This window comes from Glycine soja, chromosome 20 (genome assembly GCF_004193775.1).
Source record: "Glycine soja cultivar W05 chromosome 20, ASM419377v2, whole genome shotgun sequence".
NCBI classification, from domain to species: domain Eukaryota; kingdom Viridiplantae; phylum Streptophyta; class Magnoliopsida; order Fabales; family Fabaceae; genus Glycine; species Glycine soja.
Window position 1 is genome coordinate 2,953,307 of NC_041021.1, and position 17,628 is coordinate 2,970,934.

Genomic DNA, 17,628 nt, shown 5'->3' on the forward strand with positions numbered 1-17,628 from the left:
TAATTTGTTACTAGTATTTTTTTTTTACCGTCCCTTGTTAACATTTGTTCTTCCTTCGGTTATTTGACTGCTTTGAATGATATCCAACTTATCAAGAGGGTGGAAGAAGGTACTTTTCCTCTTTATTGGAGAGGTCTTAAAAAAGTAATGGAAAGAACAAAATGCAATTTTTACCTCTTTATTTTTTTAAATTTATGATTTTAATTTTTTATTTTTTAATTAAAATATTTCGTCTTTTACTTTATAAAATCTCCTATTCAATTCCTTTGGTCAAACTTGATTATATACTTTTTAAACTTTTTAATAAATCAAATTTGTCAATAATTAAATAATTTTAAAAAAGTTATTTAAATAACAAAAAGATATGCGTGTTAATAAAATTGTGAATTTTTTAAAAGTGAAAAATAATGTATTAATAAAAATGTGAGATTAAAATTATGAATTTTTAAAAAATGAGAAATAAAATATCTTAATTAAAAAAATAAAGAAACTAAAATTATAGTTTTAAAAAAATAGAAATATAAAAATTACATTTTAATCAAAAGGAAATTAATTCTGCCTGCCTTTTGTTGTCATTTAAGACTTGTTTTGCTGCGAGATACAGTAAAATATCTATCTGTTTGTTTTATGCCAAAAATTAAATTAAGATGCTGCAGATATTGGCTGTTGGGGTATTTTAGCCATGGAGAATCGTTCTAGCATGAGACATGTTGTTGACATCTAATATTTAATGATTTAAAATTAATTATATTACTCCCTCTGATCCTTTTGCCTAAATAATGGGCTCAATCACTCTTCAGCATTGTTACTGTTAGCCCTAAACCTTATTACTTCAATCCCATCATCATCTCCTGCACATCTCTCATCCACATTGTCATCTAAGTGAACCTTTTCAACATTTTTCCTAATCACTATTTTCCTCAACATTGTCTTCATGTTCCACAACTCCTCTACACTTCCCATCACCTACACTCCCATTCTTGCTTGAATTACCATATGTATTTTCTTCATGATCTACATAAAAGTCTATTTGACATTTGTTATGCATCCATAGCTCCCCATTTCAGTTGCATGTGCATCCAATATAATTTTTCTCAAACCATTTTCAAAGGTATAACTTTGGTTCTTCCACCACAACTTCAACTTACCTTTGTATCCGAAATCATCCTTCATTCTTAAGGCTTGAAAATATGACCAACTATCCATCTCTATCCCATGAATGACCTCCACCTCTCCACTTTTGCACTGTAATTTGTGGTCCCATATAATTTTTTAATTAGTAGGTCCCATACAAATGAGTCTTTGAGATGAATTTTAAGAGAAAAAAGTTCCTTAAGACATATGATGTAACATAATTAACAAATAACATTTGTATATTTATCTTTATCTATTTAAACCTGCTTATTTGTTCATTAGAGAGCCTTAACTCCTAATAAAGTTGCGAACAACTTTCTTCTCACATTATATAGACGGATTTCTTGGATTTAATGGTCATTTGAATACCAGGATTGTAATTCCTAATAAGCCAGGATGTCAGTCCCATCAGCCTCTTGGATTTAATGATCAAGTAAAATATATAATATTGGTTATAAAAAAATTTAGATAACTAATAAATAAATATTAGAGATTAAACAAATTGATAAAATGATTAAAATTAAAAAAATATTGTTTGGTCATTTGTGGCGGATTTTAAAACCATCAGAAATTGCAAAACTTGCAAAATTGCAAGAGGTATACTTTGTGACAGTTAAAAACAACCACAATTTTTTTTAGTGAATTTATCAACATTCAATTAAAAATTACTACAAATCATTTGTGACATCCACAGTCTTAATGATTATTCTTGATTGTCGATAATGTATTTTATGATAATTTTTAATCTTTAAAAATGATTTTTTTAACTGCTACAAATTACAGAATTTTTTATAGTGTAAAATACTCACGTCCTTAGAACGTGGATTATGGACCTTAATTTAACCACAAAATCAAACTTGTAAGATGAGTGTTACCCTCTACTTATCTACACTAATATGTTTATATTACTAGTTATTATGGGATCTCTAACTTTCTCTCATGCCGAAGACTAGACATATCGAACATGAAATTTGTAGGATTGGACATATGCGGGTTGTTTGATAATAGGTAAGGATTGTTTTCCATTTGTATATACTAATTTGATCATATCATTAATTGATATGAGATCTTCAACACATAGTAAGAAAAAATACTACAAACAAATCTGGTAAATCTGGTGATTCTAAAACATGAAGGTGGTCATATCTAATATGAAGAAGTAATGAAAAAACAGGCTATAGTCACAATATTGGTGTTAAGAAATGCAATGCAATTAAATATTGTTTTCAATGGAGGAGACAAAAGAAGGAGCTTCGAACAATAACAAGCCTTTCACTTGTGTAAGCTCATATGCAAGAGAATTTAAGGCATAGTTTGGAGGCTTCAGTTTTGGTGTGTCATATCATGTGTCACGCCCCTCAATCTTAAAGCCTAGAGATCCTTAAAATAATCTACAAATCTTGATCAAACTCTCTCACACGACTAAACGTGTTGCCTAAATTTAAGGAAATAATCTTATTTTGCCAAAATTAACTCACTTTTATTTAGAAAAAAAATCATAAAAAATTGTATAAAAGATCCACAAGAAAAAATCTGCAAGTAAAAGTCAATATAATATAAGCTTTTGTATACCAAAATGAAGATAAAAGAACAGAAAAAATAGGCTTGAAAAATCCAAAAAAAAAAGAAACTTTTTATTATTATGAAAAGGCAATTGATGTATAAAAAATATTATTTAACCAATCATAAGGGTTGATACAATAAAAATTAAACGAAAAGTTGGCATGCAATATTAACATAAATTTGTCTACATAAATAACAATAATAAAGAAAATTATTAAGGATTACATTGTTTATGTCCCCTCAATAACTAAAAATTTACAAATTAAAATTTTATATGTTGTTTTAATTATTTAAAATTATGAATAATTGAGAAATAAACAATTTTATATAATATTTTGAAGTTATAATGGATATATCTAGTGGTAGGATTATTTTTACATGAGTGTTCTGCAATTAATTCATCATGCTTCTAACCCTTGTTCGCTAAGGCGAATGATTGAATTGTTGTGATAAGTTTGATTAATTTTAAGGTCTTCAACTTTGCAAATTCGATGCTATGAGGTGTAGGGTAAATCTTCATCTTTTCCATCTGACCAAGAGTGCTCTTATAACATCCAAATTCACACAAAAACATAAAAAAATAAATCTTTTTTAATTTTTAAAATTAGTTTATATAATTTATTAACAAAAACAACAATTATGAACAAATTTTTTTTTAAAAAAACTAAGATAATTACTTATAAAATAAGGTGTGAAAAATAATTATCAATGAAAGTGTGGGGAAAAATAATATGACTTTTAAAAAGTTTCCTTGACTTTTATGGTTTAATCTTTAACCAATTATGATAAGATTTAGTGATCATTGTTTATTCTTCTTAGTCTTACACAAAAATAACCCTCCCACTAAATATTTCTCATTATATATATAATGTATATAATTTATAAGAAATTTGTGTTGAAATTTTAAAAAAAAATAGTAATGTAAGTGAAAAATGTACTAATCATATTTTGTAATGTAAGTATTTTTTTTTCTAACATAATCATATAATATTAGTTGATCATAGAAAAGTATATTAATTATAATAAATACCTAGCAAAGTCATTTTTTCCCCAAAAAATCCAATCAGTTTTTTTTTTTTTATTGAGGGTTTATAATGATATTGGATCAATTTGTTCAAATTTATTTATCAAAGAAAGTTTTTATTTTAATAAAATAAGCAACTTTATATATCTACTTTATATATTTAATGAGCAAAACCTATATGTTTATTAAAAAACATTTTTTAAAAGTGCTTATTTTAATTTTTTTTTAAGTTTAAACAAATTGGTCCATTAATATTACATGTTGTAAGTATATTAAAATTAATAAAAAAATATAAAATAAGATAAATGTGAATCATGCATGTTTTGATGATGTCGAAAAGAAATCACTTGATAATGATTGTTATCATCAAAAAGAGGGAGAATGTGAATGTATGAATACATGATTTTGATGATGCCAAAGAATAATCAAACAAGGTTGCGTTCGAGATTACTTTAACAAACATTCAAAGGTTAAACATTGCTTCAAGATGAATACAAGGTTGCTTCAACAAACAAGCATTGCTTCAAGATTAATTCAAGATCAAGCTTTGCCTCAAAACAAAGTGTTTCCAAGACATCTAAGGCTATGGTAATCGATTACCAGGCAGTGTAATCGATTACCAGAAGACAATTTTGAAAAAACAGTTTTTAGAAGGGTTTTGAAATTTGAATTTAAAAGCTGTAATCGATTATCATTGGTGTTTGTAATCGATTACCAACAGAACTCTTGAAATTCATTTTGAAAAGTCATGATTCTTCAAAATATAACTATGTAATCAATTACCAGAACCCTGTAATCGATTATCAGTGAAGAATTTCAGAAATTTTTTTTTGAAAAGACACATCTCTTCAAACCATTTTGAAAAGGCACGAAGGACCTATATATATGTATGTCTGATTTCAAAAAGCAAGAGAGAGATATTTCAAGAGAACTTTATTGTCAAATGCTCTCTCAACAACTCTTGGGCAAACACTTACAAATCTATTGAGAGTTCATCCAAGAACTTCAAATTGTATTATCCACTCTAAAGGAGAGAAATCTTTCTATTCTTATCAGAAAGTCGATTGTAATCAAGAGACTAGTTGTCTCTTAAATTGTGAGTTTCCTGAACACAAGGAAAAAGGATTCCTTGGGTGTTCAGAAGTTATAAAAAAGATTTTTACAAAGATAATGAAAAATCTTAAGTGGATTGCTTGAGGACTAGACGTAAGCACTAGAAGTAGCTGAACCAGTATAAATCGAGTTTGTATTTCTCTCTTCCCTTAAACTTCTTTTATTTATTGTTATTTATCTTTTGCTTTAAAGAAGATTATTTTTGAATTGTCTTTTGAGTAATTCATATTAAGGGTGCATTGTTAATTCAAAAAGAGAGTTAAATTGTAATTGGGAATAATTTTTGTATCTTAATTGAATCCTCCTTCTTCAGATAATTGAGGCCACCTGTCCAGCAATAAATTTTAATTATTATTAATTAATACATTAAAAATAGAAATCAAATATTATAAATTAATCCGGTAGAAACACGTGTGACAAAAATGTCTCCTAAAATGAATATCTCTACACCTACAGTTTAGTTTAGTAAGGTTATTGAATAGACCTAACTTTGAATTTCAATCAATAAATAGAAAAAAAAATATATGATATATTTTAAGATCTAAAATTTTCATTCCAAGAATTTATTGAATAACCACATAAACATCACAAACAAAAATCTCTACTTGATTGTTCCAAATCGTGATGAAGGTAGTTATATGCAATATGGAGAAGATATGGGAAAACATGATATATTACAACCACAACATTGGAACAAAGAAACACGCATTAAATGCAATTAAATATCTTTTTCAATGTATAAATGCAATTAAATATCATTTTCAATGTAGGAGATAAAGGAAGAAGCTCTAAACAATAAGGTTGTTTATAAGTTTTGAGTACTTAGTTAAGTTTTTTATTTAGAGTTTTACGGTAATACAAATATACAATTCGTTAATTTTTATTTTATTCTTTTAATTTTTTGAATTATATTTGTTAACTAAAATTTAATAATAAAACAATTTTAAAATTGAATTCTTTAATAACTCATTTAATCACTATCTTATAACATAATTTATCTCAAATTAAATCTTGAAAATGTAATCTTTACAAAATTTCAAACATCATTACAAAAAATAATAATAATATTCAATGAACATTACATGCACTAATTTTTTTTAACATAATTTAATATTTTTATTAGGACACTAATTTCTTTTGTTAGTAATTCTTTTACTAACTTTAATTTGGAAAAAAATGTCTACACTACTAATATCAAATTGATGCTCACAATAATTTAAATTAATTTATATACACATAAATATACATGCACATGCACGCATGTGTACACACATTTAATTGAATACTTTTAATTTTTATAATATATTAGTTTGCGTCACCCCCGTGATAAATATTTATTTTATATAACAAAAAATTTTGTATAAAATATTATATTATAATCAAAATTCTTATAAAAATATTTTAAAAATATAATTATATTTTAATATTATGATAGTTATTTATATTGTTATTCAAACTTACTTTTAATTATTAATATTTTCTTTAAAGAATATTTGAATTCAACTTAAAAACAAAGATGAAAAAGATAGATTGTGCAAATATTATTAATTATTATTTTTTTGTTAATTTTTTCTTTTAATTTATCTTTTTAATTGTACATCAATGAAAAAAATAAATTGAAACAGAAAAAAATTAACAAAAAAAATCCAAAAATATTTTTGTTAAAGATTTTTTTAAATTGTTCCTATTAAACAATAATTCTTAAAAATATTTTTATTTTGATATAGTTATTCTTTTTTATATGTAGAGAGAGAAAAATATTTACTAAATTTTTATTATCAAATTAAATACAAATAATATAATAAAATTTATTATCTAATAATTTAAAAATATTTTGACAAATATATAAAAATTAAATAACTTAATAGAGACCTAAGATGGTTGCCTAATTAGCCTTGTGCTAGCCACTGTTCTATAATAGTTGTAGATTTGATTTTGATCTTTCACCGATATGAGCTTAGAAGCAAGGCAAATTTTGGTAAATCATGATATTTCTAGGTTGAAAGCTAAAGATTAATATCTAAAGCACTAAGATCTATTTAAGAGATTAATATCTTAATCTATATTTTTTCATACACTGAGATAGAGATTAAATCTATGATCATATATTTAAAGGACAAAATTATCTATCAATTATATCACACCATATTAATTGAAGTAAGATAATTTAAGACATGATTTGGATGATCCAAAATTTTAGTATCATATAACTCAAAAAAAATAATTTAATGTCATGTCATATGTGACACTCCCCAATGCCTAAAGCCTAGAGATCCTTAAAACAATCCAGAAATCTTACAGTTCAAAATGACCTCCTAATGGTTCTTAACAACTACACATGCAGCTTATCACTCCTTTTCTGATTTTTTTAATATGATATATTTTTCTTTCTAATGCATGGAATTCTCCTCAACAACTACTTCACCCAACACAAAGATAAACTAAAGTTCAAAGAGCAAAAAATAACAGTCTTGGCTTGGTTAATTAAATAGCTAGCTTTTATATATTACTATGAATAATTATTCTTTAACACACAGTAGTTGCATGAAACAATCTTATTCCTTCAAAATTTGATTTTTTTTCCTCTCTTTTATTAAGTTTCATTTGTGATTTGTCACTCCTCCATGTATATACATGCCACTAAATTTTGAGCATTCTATTAGGAAAACGGAAATTAAGGGGTCTTCTCCCCTTTTTGTGGGTTGGATCTTGTACTTATGGAACTGCCACATCTGACCAACTTGATTCTCTTCTTCTGATGATCACCACCACCTGGTTAAAAAAGCAAGCAACTTCGGTGTGATCTGAATTTTGTCCCTTTCTCTTTCTCTCTCTCTCTAAGCTCTCTCTTCCTTATTTCACCATTTTTGGGAAGATGATCATGGAATGAATGCTTGATATATTTTGTCCTTGCAGTATAGTTTGTTGGGTATACTAAACATCTGGTTTTTTCTTCTTTTTCTATTTTTCTGAGTCATATTCACATCACATATCACATCATCAAAAATACATGGAGGAGAGGAAGAAGTATGTGTGCAAGTATTGCAGCAAGAGCTTTCCTTGTGGGAAGTCTCTTGGGGGTCACATCAGGACCCATATGATGACTGAAGAAAGAAACAACAACAACAATGTTAATGTTGTTGTTGATGGTGCTGATGACAAGGACAACATCAACAGGTTCATCAAGTTGGGTGGTACTGTGATGAGGAATAATAATAACAAGAAGAGAGATTTATCATGGTGTGAAGATAGCAATAACAATCCCATTTATGGCCTCAGAGAGAACCCCAAGAAAACAATGAGGTTTGTGCATTCTTCTGGTGGTGCTGCCAATGCCAACAACAATGAACAACAACAACAGAATAAAGAGGATAAGAGATTCTGCAAAGAATGTGGGAAAGGTTTTCCATCACTGAAGGCTCTCTGTGGCCACATGGCTTGTCACTCAGAGAAAGAGAAGAGAACAACAGCAACAACAACCATCAAGTTTGAAGAGAAATTGGTTAGGGATAGTCATTCTGACACTGAGACTTCAACTCATCCAAGGAGATCCAAGAGAATGAGGGTGAAGAAGACCATTAAACTTTCCAATCACAACAACCCTTTTTCTTTTTCTTCTTCTCCTTCTTCTTCTGGTGTTGTTCCTTTGGTCAATAATGGTTCTTCACCTGTGTCCGAGGTGGAGCAGGAGGAACAAGAAGAGGTGGCAAGGTGCTTGATGCTGTTGTCTAGAGATTCTGGCAGCTTCAACTTCAAGAGTGGTCGTTTTGCTTCTGTTACTGAATTTTCTGATAACAATTCGGTTATTCTAGAAGCAAAATCATCCTCTCCTGATACCCTGATTGGTGTCATCAGCTATGGTAATAACAACAACAACAACAACTTTGTCTCTAATAATAATCATGCTTATGATCTTGTGGAGAAGAAGTTGCTTAAGGTTAAGAATATCAAGTTTAAGTCGGTTGAGTTTGGTGCTTCTGATAATTATTCAGGTGCTAGAGTTTTCAGATATGGTCCAAAAACCAAAATGGTAGACTCAGATTTCTCAAATGATGAACTCAAGCGGTCAAAGTTGGGGGACAAGTCAAGCAAGTACACTGCATCTGTAGTGAAGAAATTGGTGATGGAGGATTTGGATTATGATAGAACATATGGAGGAACTACAAGGAAGTTTGATTCAAGAAAGAGGGGCAACTATGATTTAGTTGGTGTTTCTAGCAAGAATGGAACAAAAGGGTGGAAGTATGAGTGTTTTGAAGGTGAAAGGGACAATAATAGTTCTTATGAATACTCAATAGATGATGAGAGTGATGAAAACAGTTCAGAGACTGAATCTTTTCCTGCTCCAGGGTCTCATCGTAAGAGTAAGGCTCTCAATGGAAAGAAGTGCACCACAAATGCCAAGAAGAAGAAGTTGAAGCCTTCTAAGAAAAGCAAGGATCATGAGTGTCCAATCTGCTACAAAATTTTCAAGTCAGGCCAAGCCTTAGGGGGTCACAAAAGATCACATTTCATTGGAGGTTCTGAAGAAAACACTGTTCTGATCAAACAAGTTGTTCCTAATTTCCTTATTGATCTCAATCTACCTGCTCCTGTTGATGAATAGGGCAATTGTTGGCATCCTGGTTTTTTTTGCATCATTTTGAAGCATTGAGGTACTACTTAGAATGTTTTTGTCTTTATCCCATATGATAAAAGCAATATTTTTGCATTGTACAGCCATGTGGGTAAAATGATTTTTGTGCTTAACGCTTTATTATTACTATGCTTTATTTGGTAGGAGATAGCTGTTTTCTTTCATGTTTAATGGCACATGACAATTTGGTAGTATCTTCGGTTGACATAATTTTGACTATTCCTATATAACCAAGAATATTCTCAGAATTGCATTCCTTTGCTGCTGCAAAATAACAATTTTCACTCTTCACTGCATGATTCAGTTAAATAATATTCAGAATGTTTGTCTTTCCATGTTTTTCAATTTTTGGTTTCATCCTCTTGTGGAAATGTAGAAAACATTATTTTAAATAATTTATGGCCAATGCATCTTGTAAGTGATGATCAATAGCCAAAATAATATTACTTAATTTTGAACATAGATTTAAGATCTCAGTTACTATTGGCAATGTGTGAATAGAGTCTTCTGGGAACCAAGATTGTGGAAAATGGATATGCTAGTTTGTATTTTTTTTTTAATGTTGTTTTGCTACCTAAATTACCTGAAGCGTGTTGCTTTTACTTTCTTAAACTAGAAGAATCCTTGAAGGAGGAAAAGGCAATCAAAGGTTAAAGATAGCGTAGCTTTAATTTTTTTTGTATTTTGGTCCAACTTTGCTACCCACCAAGTATGTCTTGTGACCAAATTTATCCCTCTAACATAAAATTCAGCACTATGGTCAATTCAATTCACGTGATATGTGTAGTTTCTAAGAGAGACTGCTTAGTCCCCTCACCGGAAATTTATGCTTTGAATTTGATCTAATCTCATCTATTAGAATTGAAAAAAAAAAAACTATGAAGAAAATCACGTTAGATAAATGATCATATTGTTTCTTGTAAATCAATGTCAATTTAGATTTTGTAAGAATAAAATTTTTAATTTAATCTTGAATTGTAACGATTAATGTCGTCAAATTATTCTTTAAAAATTATAACTTAATAATAAAATAGTACAATAAAATTTAATAACAAAATGTAATTATTATACTTTTTATATGTTAAAAAAAGATTAAATTAGAATATTGGTTCCTTTAAACATTAAATTGTTTTCGATTTACCTAAACTAAAATCATCATTAATTATCTAAACCGCATTTTATCTTTTATTGTTGGAGACAAAATTGTGGGTTGAAGTAGTTGTAAGGTCGCAAAACTTTATGATAGCTCCATGTGTACATGTCCAACACGTAATTAAAATAGCAGTAGAATTGGTATGCCTTTTGCTTCGTGCCAATTACTATATGTGTTGTTCCCTATTTAATTCTTTTATCCGATGGGGTGTACGAGAGGACCACTGGTATTATAGTAGTAACTTAGCTCTTGCTCTCATCTCATGTGGGCTCAAGACAGAACTGCACTAAGGTCTGTGGAATCATTACAATAAAAAGGTAACAATAGGACTTGCAAAAAGATTAATGGAGCAATAACTAATGACTTCTGCAAACAGATTAATTGAGCAATAATTAAGATTTAATTGATTGAATAGAATATATATATATATATATATTTTAAATTTTTTTAATATTATATTTAATTTTTACAGATAAAAATTATATTATTTGATAAATAAAAAATAAATGAAAAAAGTAAATATGAAATAAAAATTTTGAATTAAAATAAAATACAAAAGAGTGAGATTTATATCAAATTTTAAAAATTTTCTTTTATTTTTCTTCTCTTTTCGGCACAATGAATGGAGTTTAGGAGAGGATTCAGTTATTTTAAATTAATTTTTTAACAAGCATTTATAAGAAATGTAAAATAAATCAAACTGCGTACATGCGTTAAAATTAGTTTTTGTGTCAACTTTTTCAAAAGTTATTTCTTCTAAATTTTTCATGAACATGGTAAAGTTACAAAGATTTCTTCAAAGTTAAAAACAGAGTCAACCTAACATATTTTTAGGCCTAAACTGAATTTTAAGATGAGATCTTTTCAAAACTCATGAAAGTAACAAAAATAAAAATAAAAATTAAGGATTTCACAAAAAATAAAAATGATTTCTCTTCAAGTAAGGTTCGAACCTTATTCTGTAAGGAAAAAATATACCTTAGTTATAACATATTACAATAAATAATAATAAAATTACATAAATATTAATACTAAATAACTTTAAGTAAATAATAATAAAAGTTAGGGTAAATAACCACTTTTGTCCCTCAATGTATAATTCGCTGACAAATGCGTCCCTAAAATATGAAAATATAAAACTTAATCCCTCAAAGTATAAAAAGTGCAACAAATATGTCCTGCCGTTAACGTCCTTATGTTACCGTTAGTAAAATAGCCTACGTGATATGGAGTGACAAATTTGTCGCGGAAATGATTGTCAACATGGATTGCCAGCATAGGGGCATATTTGTCATAATATTTTTTTGACTTTTCATCTTCCCACTCCGTTGACAAATGTGTACCTGAAAGATAAAAATATAAAATTTAGTCCCTGAAAGTATAAAAAGTGCAACAAATATATTCGGATGTTAATAATAGATTGTGACTAATTATTATTATTATTATTATTATTATTATTATTATGTGTTTATAATTTACTGTTCTTATTCGTTTAATATTTATATAATATTTTTTAAATTTTCTTTTAATATATATATTTTTATTATTTTGATTTCTTTCTCAAATCTTAATCTTTGCTTCTAAAATTTTTTTATCTTATACCTCATATTTAGATTGAAACTAATATGTCAAGAATTTTGAGTAGAAAAAACACAACCGGTCAAGGGACCAAATTTATTTATTTATTTATTTTAAAAAGAGATTTTAATCAACTATTTTTTTTTAATAAAAAACAAATCTCAAAAAATTTAAACTAGATAAAACTAAAGTAAAATTATAAGTTTTTTTCTTAATCAAATATATATATATACCTCAAATATGAAAGAATTCCTTGGATAAATCTTATGTGTTTCCATTCGAGACAACATTTATTATACATAGTATAAATGAAATGAAAACAATTACTAACAAATAAAGAATCCAAATAAATTTAATTTAAAAATACAATAATACTCAAACTAATATAGATGTTAACTTTAAAACAAAAAAAAATATTAATACAGATGTTTATTCTTTGCCTATACGACATATAGTTGTATCTCTTCTTGATTTAGGGACTGTAGTGACCTTACATTCCATTTGACATACTATGATAGGGTACGTAATAAAAATTAATAATTAATTGAAAAAACAAAAAATTTCAATAAATAAAAGGCTTTCATTTTTTTAAATGGTAATTATGATGTAAAAAAATTGAGTTACCATTTTAAAAAAAATGAAAACCTTTTATATTTGAGGTGTGCATTTATATATATATATATATATATATATATATATATATATATATATATATATATATATATATATATTATTGATTAAGAAAAAAGAGTTATAATTTCACTTTAGCTTTATCTAGTTTAAATTTTGTGAGATTTATTTTTTTTTATTTAAAAAATTTGATTAAATTCTCTTTTTTAAAATAAATAAATAAATTTGGTTCTGTGACCGGTTGTATTTTTTCTACTCAAAATTCTTGACATATTATTTTCAATCTAAATATGAGATATAAGATAAAGTTTTTTTTTTCACAACAAAGATTAAGGTTTGACAAGAAAATCAAAATAATAAAAATATATATATATATATATATATATATATTAAAAAAAATTTAAAAATATATTGCATAAATATTAAACAAATAGGAGTAGTAAATTATAAACCCATAATAATAATAATAATAATAATAATAATAATAATAATAATAATAATTAGTCACAATATATTATTCACGTCTGGGTATATTTGTCGCATTTTTTATACTTTCAAGGATTAAATTTTGTATTTTCATCTTTCAGGATGCATTTGTCAGCGGAGTGGGAAGACGAAAAGTCAAAAAAATATTATGACAAATATGCCTGTATGCTGACAATCTAGGTTGACAATCATTTCAGCGATAAATTTGTCCCTCTATGACATGTAGGTTATTTTATTAACGATAACGGAAGGAAGTTAATGACAGGACATATTTATCACACTTTTTACACTTTGAGTGACTAAATTTACATCTACGAATTACACATTGAAAGACAAAAGTGCTATTTAACCTAAAAGTTATTATATAAATACTAATGCTAAATACTTTTAATTTTAGTAGCTTAAAGCAATGGTCTGAGCTATGTTATGGCAGGGACAACCCTGATTAAGAATCAAACAGTTATTTTTATTTTATCCCTTATAATGTGTAATTTTTTGAAATGAAAGAATAAAAGGAAAACAAAACCAGAGAAAAAGAGTGCCTCGGAGAATTAAAACTGAAGAGTCACTGCTTATTTCAATAAGTTGGTAATGGACTGAGAGGTTTAGTGTCATCATGCTTAGTGATCAGGGAACAGATGTTGTCTCTTTTACACATAAAGTAACTGCTAAGCAGGCAACTTTTCTGTCTTCGTTTTTGCTGAGACAAAAAGATTGTTGAGATTGCTGTGGCCGGCCAGTTTAAAATGGAATCACAATTTGTATTTTCTTTAATTTTGACTAGTGATCATGACAAATTCAGAAGTCAAGTTTGGCTTTGGGATCATAACAACTGATTCTGTATATTGTAAGCCATAGTTAACAATTTTACAAAGCAATCGGATAATATTCAATTATTGTATCACTGTCATTTTATTGATTAATACGTTGTGACAATAATTACATATTTTTTATTAGAATTTTGTTTAAAAATGCGCAATATATATAAATTAAACTAAAAAAGCGTTAAATGGGTGTGTTGATTTACACTTCATTTGTGGAAAAGAAGCATTATCTGAGTGTCAGTGTTATTGTCTCATGGAAGCAAGAGGCACACATGGATGTACTTGCTTTTAATGATGCAGGTAAGGTACAACTACTGGTGAATGTGAATTTTTCCAATTTTACTATTTTCTCTCCTTTTCACTGTCAGCTATGTTACTTGTATATGGATTAATTTAGTGTCGTTTGTGCTGTGAAAAATGCTGGTAACTGGATGGTCGTGCATGTATGATGCACCTTCGACAGTGTGGGAATTGGGGTAAAAGAATCATCATGGAGATATCTGGGAAAAAGGTGTAACGAAAGTTAACTTTTTTGTTTTTTTTAAGAACAATGTTAGTTTTTGTTATTGAAAAGAATTGGATTTTGTATATTTTTTTACCACTAATTTAATCTTATATTTTAATGAAAGTTAACTAATAAAGAAGCAGGTGCTAGCTGACTAGAACATTTATTTATTTATATAATTTTGAAATAAATCAAATAGATTTAATTCAGTTGAATATCATAAATCCATGCTATTCTATTCATCAATATATATATATATATATATATATATATATATATATATATATATATATATATATATATATATATAAAGGTGGAAAAGGGTTTAGATAGAAAGTGAAAAATAATATAAATTCATCTGGGCCAATCTGGTCAGATAGATTTTAAGCATTCGGTATTCAGAGTTATGCCCACACCTGGTCCCTCTCTGAGTGCTTTGGTGATGGTGACTATGCTCTCTCTGGGTGCTTTCAGCAAGACAATATGTGGGACATTGGATTTTCTTTTTTAATTGTTTGGGTATAGGGAGAGAAATGGTATCTACATGGTCTCAATATTCAATCAAAGTTGTCCCAATCCTTAACCATGTGTTAACTAATTTAGAATCAACTTAATTTTTCGTAATTGTTTTAAATTAGTGGAAATTATGTTGGAGTAAATTGCCTTTTTCACTTCTTTTTTAAAAACGTAGAATTGGTTTATGTTTAGAAATATTTACATGAAAAGAATTTAATGGTTCCTGAGTAAAATAATCTTAGATTGTCTTTAAATTATAAATCATTATTGGTATAATTTTTAAAATATTTATTATAAAATTAACTATCTTATTATATAATTAATCATGATGGGATAATAATATAAAATTATTTTATAGTATCAATGTATAACCTATTTTTTTTTTATGAAAAATTGATTTTAACATTATCAATATTTGTTAGGATAATGCTGATGAAAAGTATTTCTAAATGTATACTCTATTTTTCTTTAAAAAAGTATAATTTATCTTTAAGTTAAATTACATAATGTTTATGTTGAAATAATTGATTTTAAAATTTAAGTTCATTTTGAACAATGTATAATATAATTTTGATGTTGTTCGGTTAGTTCTAAAGGAGATAAGCAATTATGTACTTACTACCTTGTGATTCTCAGGGAATGAGCTGGGCTTTTTACAGTGGTCGATCTTCTGTATTCCACGTCCGAGGAGATATTATTGTAAGAATTCTCTCACTCAAATTAGTATGAGTTAGAGTGAAGAGGTTGGAAATAGAATAATGTTTACCTTCCAAAGACTAATTTTAGAATTTTTATACCCTTTTTTGTCTTTATTTTATTTTTTGATAAAACCCTTTTTTTTGGTCTTTACTCTTAGGCTCTAATAAGAATAAGAACAAGTCATTGAATCTTTATTATACCATAAAATAAAATATTCCAGAACAGATGTAATAGCTGTATAAAAAAAGTTATACTGCCATCCAGAGATTTATTGTTATATTATTCATCTTATATAGTTGGTCGCATAGACAATTTCATTAGTACTAGTGAGAAATGTTTTTATATGGGCAGTACATCAAATTAAATTAAAAAAATATTGTACTTTACTTATTTAAATATTATACGATATTTTTAGAATATCAAACATAATTTTATTTGAATTTAATGTTTATATATGGACAATTTTATATTATCATTTAATCATAAATTATTGTTTAAATTATTTTAAAATAATTATTTTATCAGATGAATTATAATCGGATGATTCTTTATATATATTATTAGTGCCTAACCATTTTTTCATTTTATTTTTGTTCAAAAGCAATAAATTGGCACTTCTAAGATTAAGCAATAAATTGTTCTGTTTAAAATTGCGTGGGACAAATTTTGAATGGCAACAAGCTTTTGAATGGTTTAAATGTCAAACTAAACATACTCACCTAATTTTGTTTCAAGTCTTGATTGGCTACTTTTTCTTTGAATCCACTAGATTCGGAATATCAGGCAAACAGTTCTGATTTTACACATTAATTGGTTTTTGATATAAATATTTAAACATAAATTATTTCTGCTGAAACACATTTTCAATTAAAATCAATTTTTATAAAACTAAGACTATGTTGAACAATATATTTAAACTAGTTTATAATTTTTTTAATGAAAAACTTATTTGATTATTTGGTAAATATTTTTTTAATAAATTTTCAGTAATTTTTAATATTTTTTAAAATACTATTTGAAGTAGCATTTTTTTAAATATTAACTTCTATTTTTTTTATTTTTCCTTAAAACGATACATTTATTTTTTTTGTTATTATATTTTATATTTTTTTATGTTACATTATTTATTTTAATCATTATACCATTTATAATTTTAATTTATTATTTCAACACTATATATTATCTGTTATTTTTTTAATAATCTTATATTAGTTGATTTACATTAACTATTACACTAATTCACATAATAAAATAATAAAAGTATAATATCCACTTAAGTGTATTTTCTTACATTATTTTAAACTTAATTAAAAATATTTTAAGAAAGAACATAAGATTAATTATATAATACTTAACATGAAAAAATGTAACATAAAATAGTAGAATATAAATATATTTATTTTTATTATTTTATATTTTTTAACCATTAATTTTATCGAACGCTTATACTTTAAATTAATTTTTCAACTTGAAATTTATAACTTTCAACTAACTTGTTTTCTCAAATATAAATTAATCTAAACTTATGTGTATAATTTAAGTATTAAATAAAACAGTTAAAAGAAAATAATAGTATCAAGCCATCAATCCATTCTTTCTCGCACAATGTACACATGTTTGCAATTTCTCCAAACATCATAAGCATTTCAATTTGACGAATTCGTGTCACTTGCAGGTACAAATTTGCTCAGGTTACTGTTTAAGTTACAAATAAATTCACTAAAACAAGTACTTAAGCAACATTAAAATTTACTAAAACAATTTCAA

At 26.6% G+C, this 17,628-nt stretch overlaps 1 protein-coding gene across 1 annotated transcript; it reads left to right on the forward strand.

Annotated features, from left to right (window-relative positions):
* Window positions 1-7,385: 7,385 nt before the first annotated feature.
* On the forward strand, window positions 7,386-9,754 carry LOC114402903 (ras guanine nucleotide exchange factor Q-like). The gene has a single exon (XM_028365590.1). The coding sequence runs from the start codon at window positions 7,845-7,847 to the stop codon at window positions 9,438-9,440; it is 1,596 nt and encodes a 531-aa protein (XP_028221391.1). The 5' UTR covers window positions 7,386-7,844; the 3' UTR covers window positions 9,441-9,754.
* Window positions 9,755-17,628: the final 7,874 nt, after the last annotated feature.

Coding starts and splice junctions, on each gene's coding strand:
- LOC114402903 (XM_028365590.1), top strand. CDS start 7,845: ATGGAGGAGAGGAAGAAGTATGTGTGCAAGTATTGCAGCAAGAGCTTT.